The sequence below is a fragment of the Ammodytes marinus genome (assembly GCF_949987685.1).
Source record: "Ammodytes marinus genome assembly, chromosome: 19".
Taxonomy (NCBI): domain Eukaryota; kingdom Metazoa; phylum Chordata; class Actinopteri; order Uranoscopiformes; family Ammodytidae; genus Ammodytes; species Ammodytes marinus.
The window spans coordinates 737,501-757,549 of NC_137223.1; the positions used below are offsets into that span (position 1 = coordinate 737,501).

Sequence of the window (20,049 nt, forward strand, 5' to 3'; positions counted from 1 at the left end):
TGAAGTACGATGGTCTGGTTGGACCAGGCTAGCTGGATGCTGTCACTGGGTTCATATTTTGCCAGTGTAAGCAGGATCCTCTGGGCTGAAATGGGGGGGAAATTCCTGTGAAAGTGGTTGAGCTGAGCTTGCACTCTGTTTTTGTGTTGTGTGGTTTGAGTTTTCGTGTAGACAGACGGACGGACGGACAGACAGACAGACAGACATACATACAGATAGACAGACAGACAGACAGAGAGCAGTGAATGAGTGTGTTTTAAGATACTGTCAGAGTAGCTGATTGGCCGTCCTGCCTGTCAATCGCTTGTGCTGTTTACTAGCTTTGATTGTGTCCCTCAAATAGTTTTGAATGTGAACACAATATGATGGTAGTTATGGACAATGTTTATATCAACATCAAACTGTCAAGACGCTTTGACGAAGATGTACATGCGGAAAACTACTTGTCCCTTAAAATGATGCCAGAAAGCAGTACGCATGGCCGGGCTAGAGAGGAAGCAAAAAATAAAAAAATAAATGAATTAGTGGGAAGGAAATATGCAAGGGGCTGAATGTGCTGTGGTCAAGGTTGGACTCTCGACCGACGTTGACTGATGATGTCAGTAGGGAGGTCTTATATAATGCCTTCTGCCCAAACCACGTACAGTACAGGCTGTCAGACCGCAGTCAGATCCGGAGAACAGAGCACAGTTATACAGTGCAAGTAAAGTCAACAGTTTAGTCTGAGGTGGTAGGCTACCCAGAACTGCTTTCAAAGACCTAACTCAAACTCGCTTTTTTTGTTGTCACTGGACGAAATGTAATAAACAATGCTGATCCATTGTTATCAAGAGATCTTTTTTTTTGTTCCTCAGCTGTTTAAATTCCCCATCTGTGTTTATGTCGGGCAGGAAATCTGAAAATGGATTTCCATGCAGCTTACTTCGGCCCTGCCAAGGAATCGGTCTCTCTAACAATGGAATAAACCGACGACAGCGAATGTATTGTAAATATTAAAGGAGTGTTTACAGTTGGAATTATTTCTTTCGACAAGAAATTGATGTGATAAGAATATTATGTAAGGTCTTGAGCAACTTATGTGTTTTAATTTGTACTCTGTGTATCTTCATTTGGAGAGGTTGTGTTTGTGGAACAGACAGAAAATCCGTGCAATTATTTTTTTCTCTTTTTGGCTCTTAACAATTGAATTATAGCATGGGGAAACTATTTACATCTTGTACCCTTCCCAATACTCTCCCAGTATCCCCAACAACAGACATGGTGTTACTCCTAACTGCACAAGGCATTAGGATTGGAATAATATGTCTGTATTGAATCCCCCTCCGTATTGAGGTTTTGATATTCATCCAGTGCTGTGTGAGTCAGACTTCTCTGCATGTCAGCATGTATTTTTTTTAACATGACCGTTCATTTGCCTCTAATGTGCAAATGGCCAAGTGTGTGTGACAGATCCTGTGTCGAGGGCTGTGTGAGATATATGACGGCTGTGTGACTGCTGACAGTAATTACAGTAGGCCCGGTACCGCAGAGCAAAGCCAGGGGGGCTGGCCCAGAAAACAAGTTCCTAGAACGTGTAACGCATAAGCGAATGTCAGCGTTGGCTGCGAGCTGATATAAATCTGAAGGGAAAGTGGAGCTGTAAATGCTACACAACTCGCTGTGTGTGATGTATATATTTTTTTCTTTATGAAAAGATTATAAATGTGGACTTGAGGTATTTTTCAGAATTTGATTTGCAGTGTGTGCACAGTTCGTTACTCTGTGTCAGCGAGTGCACGGCTGCTGTATATCTGTGTGTGTGTGTGTGTGTGTGTGTGTGTGTGTGTGTGTGTGTGTGTGTGTGTGTGTGTGTGTGTGTGTGTGTGTGTGTGTGTGTGTGTGTGTGTGTGTGTGTGTGTGTGTGTGTGTGTGTGTGTGTGTGTGTGTGTGTGTGTGTGTGTGTGTGTGTGTGTGTGTGTGTGTGTGTGTGTGTGTGTGTCTGTGTGTGTGTGTGTGTCTGTGTCTGTGTCTGTGTCTGTGTGTGTGCCAGCAGGGATAATGTGGAATCTCCAGAGCTGGAATTTGTCTCGCTTGCCGTACCAAACTCCACAAGAGGCACTCTGTCTTTTCTCTGCTCCTGTAGGAAGTGAATGTTGTTTGTTTTCTAGTCTCCACTGGTCAGGGTGACCGCTTAACACATAAGTCAGAGTCAGTCACACTACAAATATATACAAATATACTCCTATAGCTTTTGATGAAAAATTGACCATTGCAAAGCATACATTGACAGTGCCAAAATAGGTAAATGTATGACTAACATTACTTATCCCAGCTTCTTTCTGAGGTGTAAGACATTTACTTACAGGGACAACAGGTGAGAATGTTTAGGTAGAGAAACCAAGCAGAGACAGACCAGTAAAATCTTTATCAAGCCCCACAGGCTACTGTCTTGTTAGCATTGGATCTGTACGGTAATTGCCAAGCTACCCCTATATATGCCTGTGTGTGTGTGTGTGTGTGTGTGTGTGTGTGTGTGTGTGTGTGTGTGTGTGTGTGTGTGTGTGTGTGTGTGTGTGTGTGTGTGTGTGTGTGTGTGTGTGTGTGTGTGTGTGTGTGTGTGTTTGTGTGCGTGTTTGTTTTCTATAAAAAAAACCTGAAACGAGCACCATAAAACTGAGCTTGGGGATGAGATCTGCAGGGGATAATTATGTGTGTTCACAGCACACATGGTCATTAATAACATAGCGGCCGAGCCTACTTTTTACTGTATGCAGCTCACAGAGGCAGAACATATGGCAGAGCGTCTGACTTGACATAACAGGATGTGAAGGAGGATTTAATAGACAGTCCAGTGTCATGTGTGGGCTTTGCTGGGCAAGGAGGGCCAGTGCTCTGTGGTTTGTGAGTATATTTGACAACAGCAGGGGGCACCACTATGCACCAATCTTGTCCGCCCCATTCTCAGGAAGGAGCATTTTGAAAGGGGGCTTGAAAAGTGGAACAGAAGGATGACAAAACATACCCTTGGGAAAGCTTCTGATAAGCAAGAGGGACCAATGACAAAACAGAGATTGTATGGCAAAACTCTAGTCTAATCTATCTGACACAGCTTGATTTCCAGTGCTCACCAGGCTAGACAGATATGGTGCATTACATACGTATTTCTAAAAGTTCAAGGTTCCCTATTTGTCATATGCATAACAATTACTGAAGCAGTGGAAAACAGGGAATTTTAGGTATAATAGTGCACATATTTGTCAAAATGAGATATACTATATATATAATAGATTACTTTAAAATAGAATGCTGTGCTAAAAGTATACCAGTTCAAAACATTACATACTTTTCACATATTTACAAGTTCAATTCCAGCTACGTAACAGTCCGCTTTCTTGTTGGTTTAGGACTTGTTCTGTTCACTATTGAGAAAATGGTTGCTTGTGGAACACTCGCATGCCCCTGTCCTTATTGTGGAACCGCTACAGTACAGTACATCTAGTGCAGCATTCTATTACCCACAAACACACACACACACACACACACACTCACACACACACACACACAGTTGATGGGTCGCAAGTATGACACACACTAGACATCATCCGTCAGCCTGGCACTGCCACCCTGACAGCAACCCAGCTGGCAGCCCAGTCTCCTGACCTCCATCCACACACACACCAACACATCTCCACTGTCTAGCACCTGTGTGGACTCACTCACTCCCACATACAAACACACAAACAAACAAGCAAGCAAGCAAACAAACATGCTCTTTATGCCCTGTGTTCGTGTGTTTTATTTTGTTTTCTCCAAGCATGGCTGTAAACAAGATTTTAACAAAGCTGCAGTTTATTTTACCCGTCCATGGCCATTCTGCTTTCAAACCACCAGTGTGATCAGTTTAAAGGACTCAGGCGTTTCACCCATCTTTTTGCTCATTCCTTTTGGAAGCTCACTTAACATCCAAAACAACATCTGTCCTTTTGCAGTCGCGCCTGATTAAAACACCCTGGAATTACAGTTCACACACCCACACAATCACCCACGCACACACACACACACACACACACACACACAGTAATGTAACACAATCGCCGACCACGTGGCCACGGTGGCTTACACTGCGTGGAGAATCTGGGAATCCAGGGCTTAGCAGAAATATGCTTTGTTTTCACATTCTTGTTTTTTTTCTACACAAAGCACATGAAAGGGACCTGCGATTACACCGCTGTGTTAATAAATGCACGGATTACTTCTTGCAAAAATCGGAAATGCTTGCGTCAGTGGTAGGCTCCCAAATCATTTACTGTAGAATTTAGAAACTCTATGTGTTATTCAGTGAAAGTACATGCCGACATCTTTTCAATGCCGTGTCACTTTCGCTCGAATGCAACATGAAGAATGTAGGAATCGTGCAACAAAACAAATTCCGTTGGAAAATGTTTTGTCTGGTGGAGTGGAGTCAGCCGCTCATGTGGCTACACACCTGCACAACCCTTCTGATCCACTTTCCTTTATTGTCACTGCATCTCTTTGACACTTAGGCTGCGTACCAAATTGCATACTCTTTCTTTTTTTCTATTCTACATACTACATCTGACCTTAAAAAGCATCTACTTAGAATGCACTTGGCATACAATTGAGACATACTTTTACTTATTTATTTCATCATAACATTGCGTCTTGATTTTGCCTGTTGCTTTTCATACGGAGGCTCCGTGGATGTGACGTCACTTCTGGTGCACATGGGATTGTGGGTCAAAATCGGCCAAATAGCATGCTGATTTCAACTCTAAAAATCTTGTGTAGTAGACATCCAGGTATTTTTAAGCATACTAAATCTGACCACAAGAATTGGGATTTCCTAAATATTATTTCTACCATACTAAATAGCAGAAAGTATGGGTATTGGAATGCAGGGTTATACATATTATTTTCTTCTTGGCCCTAAGTTCCTGCATCAGGTTGACAGTCAGTCACCCTCACAGGATATTATGTTGCATTCTGGGTAGTGTTATATTCCATTATTCAGCACGCTTTCCTTGACATTGCCGCCACATCCAGAGATTGTTTTTTGCAAACACATACCGCACACTGGATATTCTGTTTGAGAAGCCTTGACAGACTTAAGTGTATTGTTCTACAAACAACTTCTTGTCTCACGCACTCTCCCGTCTCTTTGGATTTATCCGTTTGTTGTTCTTCTCAGTGTCCTCTTTCAATTGTCTCTCTCTCTCTCTCTGTCTCTCTCTGTCTCTCTCTCTCTCTCTGTCTCTCTGTCTCTCTCTCTCTCTCTCTCTCTCTCGTCTCTCTCTCTCTCTCTGTCTCTTTCTGTCTCTCTCTCTCTCTCTCTCTTTCTGTCTTTCTCTGTGTGTGTGTCTCTCTCTCTCTCTCCCTCTCTCTCTCTCTCTCTAACTCTCTAGCCCAGAGGTAATTCCTGTGCTGATGTTTGAAGTTAACATTTTTCCCGTGCCTTCAAAAGACTCCAGTGTCGTGATTGACCCAAGCCTATGTAATGTAATACCTACAGCTCGCAAATAGCTAGCACCAGACCTATTTTTTTTGTTCATTACCACTCCCATACCACTCCATTTTGTTTTCAGCGGGAAAGACTAGTGTGTTGGTTTAATTTAATGATGTTGCTTAGCTTGGGGGAGGGGGTAGAGGAGGGGAGGTGGGGGGGCAAGGAAACAGTAATTAGTTGTCATGCTAATTGGGCTCGTGTGATAACTCTCCCACACAACACTCAGCGGCATGTGAAAGCGCGGTGGGGCTGGCCCTGACCGCTTACTCATCTCGCGCACACACACACACACACACACACACACACACGTGTAATGGAATACACATATAAAGACACATTTTTGCCCACCACGCACAGATGAATGAAATGCTCGCATCCAGATTGGTTTAAAGAGAGAATGCCAGGGGACCGTCAGGCCTTTTGACCCATCGAACGAGCAGAATGAATGATGGGAAAATAATCTTGATGCCAATTATTCTCCAAGACAAGAAGATAAGGATTGAAGATATGAAATCCAATTAGGGTTTTTGTTATCAACCTACATGTTGATTTGACCAAAGGAGGAAAGATTTATAGAAACGAGGTGATAGATAGAATAAAGGATGCTGTAAACCAGTTATTTTACCCCCATATATCAGTGTGTAATCAGATAGTTTATATGTGTGTGTCAGTGTGTGGTCGCTGGTATATATGTATACAACATTCCTTTAGTGCGTGGTTGCCCTTGATGTCTATCCACCATGCTGTTAATCAGCCCTGCCAACATGGTTCCTAGCCTGGGGGTCTATTTTAAAAGCCCGGGGGTCAGTGACCTCCAGGCATGGGTCACTCTCACTATCAGGGGAGGTCCAGCCCTGCTTTGCTTCAACACCATCTGTATTCCTATATATTCTTTATCTCCCTCTCCCTTATCTCATCAGGCTCAGTATAGCATCATACCTCTGCTTATATCCATGCACCTTTTTAGTCCCAACAACTCATGGTTAGAGCTAAAATATTGGAGGAGTTTGATCTTTGGTGTGGTGTTCAATACAACCTCCAAGAACCACAAATATTAATAGTATTTTGATGACCACATTAATCTAGAAGGAAATGTTTTTCCCTTAACGTTTATCAGTTTCAAATGGATATTACTGTTCTGTAACCAGCCGCAAAAACTGTCCTGTAATCTTTTGCTTTCTCTTCCCTCCTCCCAGACCTTTATCTTCCATCTTTCTATATTATTATTCTCTCCTTCTCTGCTCTTACCTTGTATAACCGCCCCTATGAGGTGTGTTTAGACACACGAAACCCGCCCGCTTTTGTGCTTATCCTGCTGAGTCATCTTCACTTACATTTATGTTTTGTAATGCTCCTATGTGATATGCTGTGATCCGAGGCAAGAGCCTTTGAGAAAAAAAAAGTATTTCACAGTACTAGCCTGTGGAAGATTGTTGATTCCTTGTTAGATGTAAGGTGGCCCCTGCAATGTCATATCTGTAATGAAACATGCAAGAAAACACATGCTCTTTTCCTTTTTTTAGAGGGAACTATACTGTAGAGGGTGACTTTTTGGTGCCATGTCCTGGCCTGTTATGAATGATTTCTTCTTAGTCCTGTAAACCATCATTAACCAATGCTGCCACTCCATTAGTCTATTCACTTTCTGTTTCTGTTCCAAGTTATCATGATGAGTCTCTAAAAAATGATCTGGATATTTCAGATTTTGACATGTAACACAGTTAAAGGGTGGATGGCTGTGATGGTGTGTGGGCTCAATCCAACACCTGTAGGCTTCTGGCTTCTGACGCCAATTGGTGAAAACAGGAGCTTGTTCTGTACTGATTTATATTGAGCAGGTATAGTCAAACACACACACACACACACACACACACACACACACACACACACACACGGGGGCTGAAACATTCGGCAATTTAAACAACTGCCTTATATAAATGCCTCCTGTCTGCCGTCTACTCTGGAGAATTTCTGGGTTGATTTTTCTACACTGAGAAGATCAACGCATAGAGCAATAAAACGATTAAAAAGAAAGATAGAATGGTAGATAGGAGAAGAGATGAACGAAGGCTGATGAAATAACTCTTGACATCCATCAGGATAGAGTCCTGAGGCTTTTGTAGATGACGTTCAAAGTAGCCTATGTTAGCATTTTATATTCATGACATCAGCCTTTTTACATGAAAGAGGAACCCCCCCCCCCCCCCCCCCATATATTTTTTGAGAAACCACGAAACAAGTTGAGCTCCTCTCTCATCCTATTTTTAGATCAAATTAAATGGACACTGTAAATTGGTTGCAGGCGTATACCCTCGTCATGACACTCGCCATTTTTCCCCCTTCCCTTATTTCTGACCACATTTCTTCTTCCAAAAAGCTGATCAAAGGAGAGGACACTTCTTAACATGCAATAATTTGGCAATTAGCATAGAGTGAGCTAGCTAGCAAGTTACTTTGGTTTCCTCATGTCTGGCAACATGACACCTTGATTAGTGGTTAGTGTGAAGAGCAAAGGGGCAAGCTGACACACACACACACACACACACACACACACACACACACACACACACACACACACACACACACACACACACACACCAGCCATGTTTGATGAGTGTGCAACAGGTCAACAGGCTTCCACTTCTCCTCATTAACAGTTTGACCCCTCTGTTTGAGTTGCTCCAGGTGGGGTCACATTGTCTTGTATTTGGGCAAGAGAAGGGGGGATTTGATTGGCAGGAAGAGTATTTGTGTATGTGTGTGTACGAAGGGGCTTCCAGCACCCCTTTTTTTTAGCTGGAAGAAGTGGGAGGATAGGTGCACCAAAAACACACACGTGGTCACCAGGACAGCGCAATGATGTAATAGCAGTATGGACACACACACACACACACACACACACACACACACACACACACACACACACACACACACACAGGCTGCTGTCACCCTGAGGTTACAGTTGGGAGGTCGCGCAGTGCGGACCCCCGGGTCTGTCGACTCGCCGGCCAACAAAGCTGGCCTTGTGTGAGCGGGTGTTCTGTGTGTTTAGACTGTAAGCAGGATACCGTTGAGCGGCTGCCACTCATCCAAAGCCCGTAAAAGTCACTCTTCACACACACACACACACACACACACACACACACACACACACACACACACACACACACACACACACACACACACACACACACACACACACACACACACCTTGAATAAGTTTGGATTTATGTGCATTAGAACCAAACTATGAACTTTTAAATCCATGTTTAGCTCGTGACATCATTTTAGGGATGTCAACATCCGTCAGTTGGACCAGACTGGAGTCTCTAACTATTGGATGGACACTACCTTAACAACTATGGTCTCCAGAGGATACACCCTACACCATGATAGTGACATGTTTTCCTTATTCATTGAAATATCTCAACAAGCATCACATTAATTGCTGTGGAATTCGGTTTGGACATTTATGGGCACCAGATGATGAAGTGAGAAAAACCTTGATACCCCAATTTCTTTAGAGCTATTCATAACCAAATATCTGTAAGCACGCTAGCATGCAATCCTATGATGGTAAACATGCCTACTGAACATCAAAATACTAGCAATGCTAAAGGAAAATGCTGGCTATCAGTGGGAGCACGCAAGCGGATGCAGGCATTAAACACTGCTGACCTTGTACAATCTAAGAGTTTCCAGCACAACTGTATAGCCTGTAACTGCAAGTCTTGATTCAAGAATAAACATTTCTTTATATTGAATACAAAAATTCACAAATGACCCACATGTAGACTATGCTGCCACAATTCAAATATGTAAATGAAAAGTGTAGGTGTGTTGTGTAGCCTTCATGATCCACTGTTGGCCTGCATATCACCCTTGCACTATACAGGTGGAACTGTAGCTATGGGGATTATTGTGTAACTGATTCGCCATTTTGCGGAAAGGAATGCGAAGTTAATGTTTATTTCTGCTCTTTTCTCTTTTTCCTTTGGTTAAATGGTAAATGGACTCCACTTATACAGCGCCTTTCCCTGGTTTTTCACAGACCCAAAGCGCTTTGTATTGTTTTGTACACATTCACCCAATCTCACACACACATACATATAGCAGCAGCTACCACGCAGGTTGCACGCTAGTGGGAGCAATTGAGGGTTCAGTGTCTTGCCCAGGGACACTTTGACATGTGGCGGGGGAGAGGGGGGATCGAACCACCGACCCTGCACTCCAGTAGGCAACCACCCTACCCCTTTGGTTGGGTTGACTTACCTTTTAAATCCGTGTTCTCTTCTTGTGTGGTTGTTGTGGGCCGATGTGGCACACAGCAGATGAAGCAGCGTTTTTTTAAATTTTTACTTAGATGAGTTTGAAACCACAGGGAAGAGGAGCCGAGTGGAGGGGTACGGAGATTAGAAATGTTCAATCTCACTCTCTCTCTCTCTGTGTCTATCTAGCTATCTCTCTGGTCCTCTCCTGGCATCTGTCAATGGACCCGGCAGCTGTGGCCACTCTGAGAAAAAACTGTCTTCTTAACAATAACAAGCAGAAATACAGAGTCTGTGCCCTTCTTTATTACAATAGAGTATAGGCTGCGGGAGGAGCATGACAAAAGGCTGATCAGACCAGATAGCTATGTCAATTTCACGCTTGTACATAATGTGTTTTCTTCTTTATCCTGCTTGTATTCAAATTAGAGCTGCAGCACAGGGGCAAGATTACACATACGCCAACTGCTGTTTGTGAAATGTGTGTGTGTGTGTGTGTGTGTGTGTGTGTGTGTGTGTGTGTGTGTGTGTGTGTGTGTGTGTGTGTGTGTGTGTGTGTGTGTGTGTGTGTGTGTGTGTGTGTGTGTGTGTGTGTGTGTGTGTGTGTGTGTGTGTGTATTCAGATACCAGGCACAGGTCACAGTATACATTCCCCACACCCCCTCTTAAAAATGTTTTTTTTTTCCCATGAGCCTTTTTGTTTTTCATACAATTGTGTGGAGAATGTGCTTGGTTCACACTCCCCATTCAGTGATGGCTGGAGAGAGGTATTGGTGGAAAGCCGTGTCAGCATGTGATAAAAAAAAAAAGTTTTCTGAGCTGTTATAGAAAAAATGAAAAATCCCATACATTAATTGTAGTACTGTAATATAAATTTGAGCCTATATACTGCAGCAACAGATTATAAAATGACCATTTAAAATGTGTGAGCCAATTGGGACATATAATCATCAACATGAAAGACTTGGTCCCTGCAAAGTCAGAGTGAGTCATATGCAGCAGACATTTGTTCATACAAAACCTGTTCAGGGTTGAAACAAAAAAGTCTCAATGTCAAAGGATTGTATGATAGGCAACTCTAAATATATAGTCTTCTCATATGCTAATCTGAAATATTAATGATTTGTCAGTGGTGTGTGTGTGTTTGTGTACATTCCTTGCCATTGTTTTTCCACGGGAAAGTGATTTTTATTTTATGTAATGTTTTGTTGGGAGGAGTGTGTGTGTGTGTGTGTGTGTGCGAGGGAGAGAGGGAGAGGAAGAGAGAGAGAGAGAGGGACGGCGGGTGGAGAGAGGGGGGAGGCGCAGTCAGTCAGTGTTTGGGAGCTATTTTCCTCTGTGCTCCGGGCGTTCTATCACTCGACAATTGAAATAGAAAGAAAAAAAAGCTCATGTGTGCTCGCTCGTCTACTTTTCAATAGTTTTATGTCACCCATCGAAGGATCCCAATAACTTTTTTTTTTAAAAACTTTTCGCACTCTTCGGACAACAACTTCTCTCTCTCCCCCTCTCCCCCGGTGTGTGCTTTGGTTTGAGCCTGGGACGACTGATCCGTGCACTGCGGTCTCTTGAGTTTGGGGAACACCGCGCTAGGAATGACCTGTTGAGACATTTTCCCCTTTTTTGCTTTGTTTTGGAACCATTGGAATTCGTTTGGAGTGTCGTAAACATGCCGGGGCACAATTTACGCACTGAAGTTAGGATCGCGCCGGGCAATGTTGGAGCTTTTAACCGGTAGTATTGTGTCAAGGGCGACTTTCTTGAGGGAACCAGCCTTGGCAACACCGCGACATCTCGTTTACGGCTGTTGATCAGAGGGCCTCTGCCGGTTGCGGGGAGTTGGATTCAACACACATTTCATCTGACTGAACACACACAACAAGACATTCTAACATTGCCTATTATGGAAGGTGATCAGGGGACCGGGGCCACCTCCGATGAGCCCCAGGCCGTAGAAAGCGCTGCTGCTGCGGCTGCGTCGGGCGATAGTTTCTCCCAAATGTGGACGGACGTTATGGGGATGCTGGTAAGTGTTGTTTGGGGGTGGGGGGCTGTGTTGGTTGTGACACTTAATTGACTGACACCATAGAGTCTCACCTCAACTTTCTGCAAGTTTTCACCCTCATCCTCTAAGTTGACACTGATTCGCCGATAGGGTGATAGCGTGGTAGCCAATGGTGTGTGCATGCAAATCACGCATCAAAACAACTATCACAGTGCGTCCTTATAGGCCCCAAGTCTCAAATGCATCAGCTGTACTTCACGTGTGGTGTTGGGGGCTCCAGGTGCTTTAATTGTGGGCTGCTGAAGAGGCGAATTCATGCTGTTGAGTAGGCTATCGGTCGGATATCAGTGCAGTTCGGAATCAAATGAGGATATGGTATGTTACCAATTGAACGTTTTAACCTATGAGTTGCGTGTGCTGATGTTCTCTGTGGCTGTAATGCATTTGGTCTAGGCCTTTACTTCCATACTACATAGTTTACATTAGAATAACTCAGTGAAGGTTTGCTGCTGCTTGAATATCTATCGACTCCAATTCGAGTTTATGTTTTTTTTTGTTTATTGGTGCCTCCATGTGGGGAGATGCGTTTTGTTTGTATTGTATACTGGATATGGAACAGTGCCCAACAAAATGCAGATGCTGATGCTTAGCAATGCTTTGTAAGATTTGTAAGTAGGTCTACAACTACCTGCTAAAGGGGGACGCTATCATTATAGGACCATATTAATATTTGGCTAAGTTTGATTTGATGACAAAAATAGTTTGAATTCTCTGTTTTCTTTGCAGAGACATCTGGACAGAGACATTTTTACCATGCCAGGCTTTACATGCTTGTGCACTTTTATTTTTTTTATATTTTTTTATTTAACCTTTATTTAACCAGGAAAAATTGCTTGAGGTCAAATGACCTCTTTTCCGAGCAAGGTCTGGCCAAAATGGCAGCAGCTAGAATGAATAAAATAATAAATAAAATGCTTGTGACTTTAAAGATATTGTGTATCGTAACAATGCACATTTCTCCTACAACACACTGCTCTCTTGTTTGGGCCGCCAAAGCATTCTGGATTTTTACAGGGCCATGGGATCCCATTGATCTGCTTGACCAAATGTGTTGAAGTCACTTCCAGTCTTGTCTGTGTGAAGACAGAGGTGTTAATTGGGTTTGGTCTGGCACTGGAGATGTGAATGGTGTGCAAATGCAGCCGTGTGTGTTTGGTGTGTGTGTGTGTGTGTGTGTGTGCTGTCCTGCCCCCTTGACACCGGGTGGGAGACATGGCTCCCGGCCCAGGCAATTTATTAGCAGGATTTATTGCTCTGGAGGGCAAATGTCTGCCATAGGCTCTGCTCATCTTTGACATTTTTTTTTGCCCCTTGAGCTGAAATGTCACACATGGATGCGCACACCAAACAAAACACCCAACATGCTTATTTTCCCCCATAAGAAAATCTTGTCAATCACACACAACCTTTACATTTTTCCGTTTTCCAATAATTGAGAACATAATACATGCATTAATATCTGTTTTTACACATGTCAACATTGGAGGTCAATAACTAGATGTAACATTAATTTTATGTAGCAAACTATCATTCTGCAGCACTCTCTCTAAAGTTGATCATTAGCCATTCCACCAGCCCACATGGCCCACTCGCATATTATTTCTAAATCTCTGACCTCTGCTTTTGTTGGAGTCCTGTTCCACCGTACCACGTACTGTATCACTTTACATGACTTCTCGAGGCTTGGGAAGGCTTGGATAGCTGTGGCCGTCGTATTTTCCCTTTAAAAAAAAATAAAAAATCTTTCTAGAAAGTCGATAAGAAGTGTCGAATTATGAAACTTGATCGGCCTGTCTTTGCTGCTGACAGCCAGGGTCTTTTCAAAAGTTCAACAGGTCACTTATTCATACTAGAACCAACTGGTCGACTACCATGATAATTGATTACTTTCTTGTTGGTTCTTCTTATCGTAAAGTGAATTGGCTTTTTGGTGATGAGTACCTTAAGTTGATGGCAGCTTGCACGCCTAATTGATGTTCATTTAAAGGTTTCCAGTGTCCTCTCTTTGCAGTATTCCTGGGTTTTGTGAGTTTGTTTCCAAGACTGTGTTTTCACTGCTTTAAAAAAGAGTATTTACATTGATTTATCAATATATGGGCTGGCTTCAATAGTTTAAATAAAAATCACATTGCCCTTTCAATCCCAACAATGTGCTCTTGCTCCTTTTCTTAAAGCACCCTAGATAAATATCCTGAGCACAATGAGTCCCATATGTCCATCAAAGCGAATCTGCTCTGCTATACATAGCAATTGCTCTATGAATTTCAATGGCTTTTGTTTTGCTTGGGAGCGTATATAATGGGAATGCCCTTTTTAAAAACATTTGGTTTTGCTCCAAGCCTTTTGACCTGAACTTAACTCACTGTTGCTAAAGTGTTTGGTTTTGGCTTCCCACACGTGAGAACAGGCCCACATAACTGTAAAGATAGACATCTACCCTGATAAAGATCTGCTGGTTTCTAAACTCTTTCTTTGATTACTATATGTTTCAGCTCACATGCCAAGCTAAAAGGGGCTACTGTGAACACTCAAGTGACAGCGCAGACAAGCATGAAAAAACAGCCAACGGCAACAATTTCGTCAAAATAGTGTGATTTACCAAAAAGTTTTCATCTTGTTTTGACTGTAATTTTTAAAGACCCCTTTTGGCCTGCAGTATTTTCCTGAAGTGTGTGGGGGGGGGGGGGGCTGTCTTTGAGGTAAACCATGCACACCAGCCTGTTGTGGAATGTGTTTAATAAGAAATACCCTAGAAAGACAGTAATGAATTTGTGGTTGAAGCAGAGTAAATAACCCTTGAGCTGATTAAGAGTCAAAAGCAGGAAAGAATGGTGCACCAGCTAGAGATGTTCATCTGTATTTGTGGATGTCTCAATGTGGATTAGTTTGTAGTCCCTGAACCCACTTCGAGGGACATGCTGTTTTTCTTATTCTCAGATCTCTTTATTGACTGTTAAATGAACCACATTAAAAGTTCCTGACCAGAAACAGAGAACTCTGCCTCGAAATAGATTGTCTGATGTTTCTTGAGGTCTGCATCTGTACTACAGACTTTTAAGGATCTCTGTAATAATCCACTCCAGCAGTTTCTCTCTGTTGCGCCTCCTTGGGCCAATTTTCTATGAGTCTGTCGAGTTGACTTTTATCTGGAATAGCTGCCCTACTTCTCAATACCATGTAGAGGGGAGACACGACACAGATGGTCAGATATGCCTTCACCCAGGGCAAGCTTCTAACCGTGCTCCCTCCTACTAGTCTGGATGATTCCATCACTAACGGACAGTCATCCATTACTCCCTCTTTTCTTCAGTGAAAGAAAGTTCTCATCCCGTTTTGCCAGAAATATTTCACTTGCCTGGAGGGAATCCTTTTCTGTTTTTCCGAGTTGTGTGGTGCATCACTCAGCGTGGGTAGTCCTCTCTGAAAAGACAAATAATGTACCAAACAGTGCTTCGTCTCTAAAACCCAAGGATTGGTTTCTGCTCTCGAGACATGCTTATTGATTGTGTCTGGGAAACATATGGGTGGATGAAGTGATCCCTATGTGCTTCCTCCCACATAGCACTTCATACAGAGAGGCAGCATATGCTTTAATCCTTCTCTGCCAAGCTGTGGTTAGCGAGGCCGCTTTATATCTTTGCCAATATTGTTCTAACACACTTGCATTGCCTAATTTCGTTGTTCATTGTTGCCAATCCAACTCGGCTCACCCCCCTCCCCGACAGGGCTCATTAATGAGGTCATGCAAAGATCTGGCAGGTTTCCTCTGTTGGGATGGCATAGCACTCTTCTGCTCAAGTCACGGATATCCTCAGGAAGCCCTCTTAAACAGAGTGGGCTGTGGCCCCTGGCCTCATCTTCCTCCACAGTCTTCCCCTATTGGCTCCCATGGCCAACACTACGTCCTTTAGTCACACCTTTATTGCCTGGATGTTCTGTGGAATTCTCCACTGGAGTACATCCGTACATCCAACATTTTTCAGATCTTTTGTAGTCGGGTGATGCAATACGGCACATGAGCAGCACCCTCAAGTCTTTTCACCCGCCTGTCTTAACTTATCTCTTTCCAACTATCTTGTATCTGACTTAATTTTTCTGCTTTCTATGATTGGGAAGCAATATCGTATTACTGCTGTAAAAAAAGCGCTGGGGGATCTGGATGGATTGGGGCCTGGGTGGAGTAAAGGATGGATTACTTACTGTCACTTTGATTTGTGCAGGGAGTGTTTGGCAGGCGATCTCTCGTGGGTTATGTTTAGGATTGTGTAGCCAAGACTCGGTGAATGTGGACAAATCTATCGGTCCACATTTTGAATAAACTTTAGTACCATGCAACACAACACAATACAAAGCATTTAATGGGAAGTTCCATTTCTCGTTCCTTTCATAAGCAAATAAAAGTGATAATAGTGTAACATTACATCAGATGCATGGCTCTATTGGAAACTGTTGTCATTGTTCTTTCACCCAGAGTAAGGGTTAGGAGGCCAACCTTTTACAATATTACAATGGGTAATAGCATGCAGACCACCATTCAACACCTACATAACTGAGCCCCATGATGGTGGTCCTGTGAGGAATGTGAGCCCGAAGGATGAAGCAAAAACATTAGGACCGGGACTAATGGCTTTTAGCCTTTTGTAATGTCTTTTATCCAAGTTTTTTTTAATAAACAAACACTTTCTTTGAGAGTCTTTGCGACTTCTAACACCATGTGGAAAACAGGAATTGTGTCTTAACTTGATTGCGAGATAAACTTGTGCGCCTTGGCATCGATTTCTAAGCACACACAAGGAGACCAATGTTATCAGTGCCTCACATGCTGGCTGTGGAATTTTCAAATAATTTTGCAAGAGTAATGTACCATTCAAATGTTCTGTCTCAAAGAAATGGTCTCTTCAGCTGAGGAGGACTACACCTTTTATAAGTAGTGCGTTTGTGTTTATCTTAAATTGTAGAACAGCTTGTTTTGCCGAATTGTTTCTGTTGTGAAACTAAAAACTCTTGTTAATCATATTGACCCCATAAAAGGAAAAACTAACCAACACCGGAATGGTAGATTGTACTGTTGAATGAGTGGAGTGGTGTATCATGTCATTGCATCATAAAAAGTGGTGCAATCGGTCCGTTATTATGAGAATTCTATAGCAAAGGCCAAAAGGTTCACAGAATCTTTGGGAACTATCAAAATATATAGTGTGGATACATAAGATGAAGAGGTTTTAACAGAGTAGTACTAACTAACACAACCTTGCCTCTTGATTGGACTGAAGCAGCTCTCTGACTGCTGACTTGCCGAATGAGGAGACTTCTGTGGTAGGAAGAATTCCAGAGATGCCACGACTAATTGATTAAGTGAGCAGAAGCTACTGGGTGTTCTTACTGGTTGCATTCTCATATGAGCCACCATGCTACCTTTTGTGAACATAGAGAGCCATATACATGTATATTGGAATACTACATCTGAGGACATTTTGATTTATTTCCCATGTGGCATCAATGCAAATCATCTCCATTCCAAAGCGACTTTGAGAAAATATTGTTTAAATCACTTGGACAGTATCACAGCAATCATATCACACATTACTGAATATGTATCCACAGTGGAGCAATACCAGCAACTTGTGTTTTGATGATGGGGCAACATGGCAGCCAATAACGTTCTTCTCAATAATGTCTTTTAGAGCAGCATACATTTTCCCCCCAAACTCTTTCCCTGTTTCTCTGTCACATACTTGCTTGGGTGGTGTTTTTTCTTCTTGCGCATGACTTTCGCTGCTTTTGTTCAGAGTCATAACTGGGAGTTGGCTTCTCTCACGTCCAGGGGTGGAGAAGCAGTTACATCACATCAACAAGTATTAGTCTCTACTTCAATCATGAAACCAAGTTTATATGAATATTTCTGTTGAATTTCTTCTCTCAAATGATTTTAAATTATATTTTTATCAGTGAGAATGCCTTTAAGGGTCACTTACTTTAAGGGTCACCCTCAACTTTTCCTGGTCAAAACAAGCTGTGTGGACTCAACACTCATCCTCTCTCATAGATGTAGATTTGTTTTCTACCCAGACTCCAGATGTTTTATCCTGCTCTCACCTCACAGCTGCCCCAGTCAGTATCCCACAAATCATCCCTTGTCCAGCCTTCTCCACCACCACCAACCCCCCCCCCCTTTTCAAAAAATCGGATGAGTGGACCACTGTGGGATGCCTCCGTGTGCTCTTCCACCTACACTCCCACGTTGACAGATTCTCTCTAAAATGTGGACTAAACTCTCGCTCGTATGTTGACACGGACAGTTCATTTAGCATCCTGAGAAAAGAGCTAGTTTACCTTTTCTTAATGTGTTCCTGCATCGCCACGATTCTCCCAAAGGCATTTATAAACTCCCTACACTTGTTTCCATATGCTGTCTCATAGTGGACATGCATACATAACGGCATATGCCGTATCACTTTACGAGGTGCTGGTGGAGGAGGGTGTGTGTGTGTGTGTGTGGGGGGGGGGGGGGGGGGTTGAGGGGTCAGCTGTGTTGCAGCCGCATGAGCTCATGCCACTAGAGAACTGGAGGAATCCCAGTTATTCACGCACACACACACACACATGACTCTTTGCACACACATGGTACGGATACAGTTACAGGCACACATCAATCTGAGAAAAAGCATGCGCAGCATTACGTTTTCCACAACTTGAGGTTCACAGTTCAGTGTTCCCCTGGGAGTGTTGGGGGAGGGGGGAGGCAGAGGAAAACGCCAAGGTTGATCATTTAATTATGCTTGCATGACCCAACTTATCTATCGCTGTTAACACTGTCCGAATGGCGTGGCTCCTTTGTCAATCACGAGTTGGTGCAAATCTCAAGACATGCGTATAGGCTACATTCTTGTCTCCTGTATGGGGCGAATAGATCAGCGTAGTCGTGGCATATGTGTGTGGTGATTAAACTATCTTGGGTTTCTTTTAATGAGAGCATGCTTTCAGTCAGCGTGAGGAATGGATGGGGGGGAAAGCAGCACACATGTGTCTGCTGCTTGGCGAAGGCTCCCACCGGGGAATCTCAATCATCTCCAACCATATGTCTGGCCAGAAACAGGATTTCTCAAGTAATGAGGGTGGGAGGACACGATCACACAGCCAGCCAGCCAAACTGGACTCTTTTTGAGACAGAACACGTGTGTCTTGTCAGTGCTGTCGTGTTGTTGCACTGCACACAAATCAGTAACTACCAACCGTTTCATAACACCACTGAGTCTACTGAGATTGTGTTGCATTTCATCGGCCATCCTCAGTTTGTTTTGGTCCAATGTTGTTGAAATCTCCCGCATGCATGTGCTCGCATGCTAATGTGTATTCGCATGGGGCCCTGTGTGTTTGTGTGTTTTTGTCTGTTTGTGTGTGTGTGTGGTTGTGTGGCTGTGTGGCTAACTCACTCACTCTCAAAGTGATCCATTCATCTGTGGCCTGGCACCTAGAAAGCGAGTCCGGTTGAGAAAGACAGAGACTGAGAGAGACTGTTCGGACCCTGCACAGTGACTCAATGCTAGCTGTCTGCCTGGCACAGATTAGATCAACACTGATGAATATTCAACGGTTTGCCATCGCTGCCAGAATGGCCCACATTTTAACCAAGGCAAGAGATGGGAGTTAGTCCTCCCTCCCACATCGTATGAAAGAGATTTCTCTATACCTGTTTACATTTTTTTAATATGGAGCATAGTTAGTTGGATGACAACTGATCATTTGTTTTCACGTATGTTCCATATAGATATTCTGTATGGCTTCAAGACATTGCCCTTGTGTTGAGTGTGTGTCTGCTGACTTGTTTCATTGAACCCACGTTTGAACCTGCTGCACTATGATTGTTTCCAAAAGCGAACTTGGAGGCCAGTCCTCAACATTATGTCCACAGAGTATTCTGTTAGGTAAGGTCTTTAGTGTTTTGGAGCACAGCTTCCTCCCTCAATCTCAAACACGTCTCCCACACAAAGCCAGGAACTGTGCTGACCTAAACCACAGCAAAGCGGAAGAGCATGTTTGGGTTTGGAGTTGGGTGAATGTCCGAGGAGGTAAAGGGCATTCTCGATTACGAGTTCTTGACAAAGGCAAGAGACCCCTGGGATCACAACATGGCTGGCCTTAAGGACTAACTCACTGAGTGGGCCCTGATAAGAATCAACAAACGGACAAAATATGCCGACCTTTTATTGAGG

General features: G+C 43.2%; 1 protein-coding gene across 3 annotated transcripts in view; it reads left to right on the top strand.

The window, feature by feature from the left end:
* The window catches only part of sash1a (SAM and SH3 domain containing 1a), a 183,861-nt gene that overhangs the window by 109,919 nt on the left and 53,893 nt on the right, over positions 1–20,049 (top strand). The window contains exon 1 of one of the 3 annotated variants that reach the window (XM_080048311.1): positions 11,195–11,797. The exons of the other annotated variants lie outside the window; for them this stretch is intronic. Within the exon in view, the coding sequence (XP_079904437.1) occupies positions 11,675–11,797 (123 nt within the window). The 5' untranslated portion in view covers positions 11,195–11,674. Of the gene's footprint in view, positions 1–11,194; positions 11,798–20,049 lie in introns of those variants that run through there. 3 annotated transcript variants of the gene reach the window in all.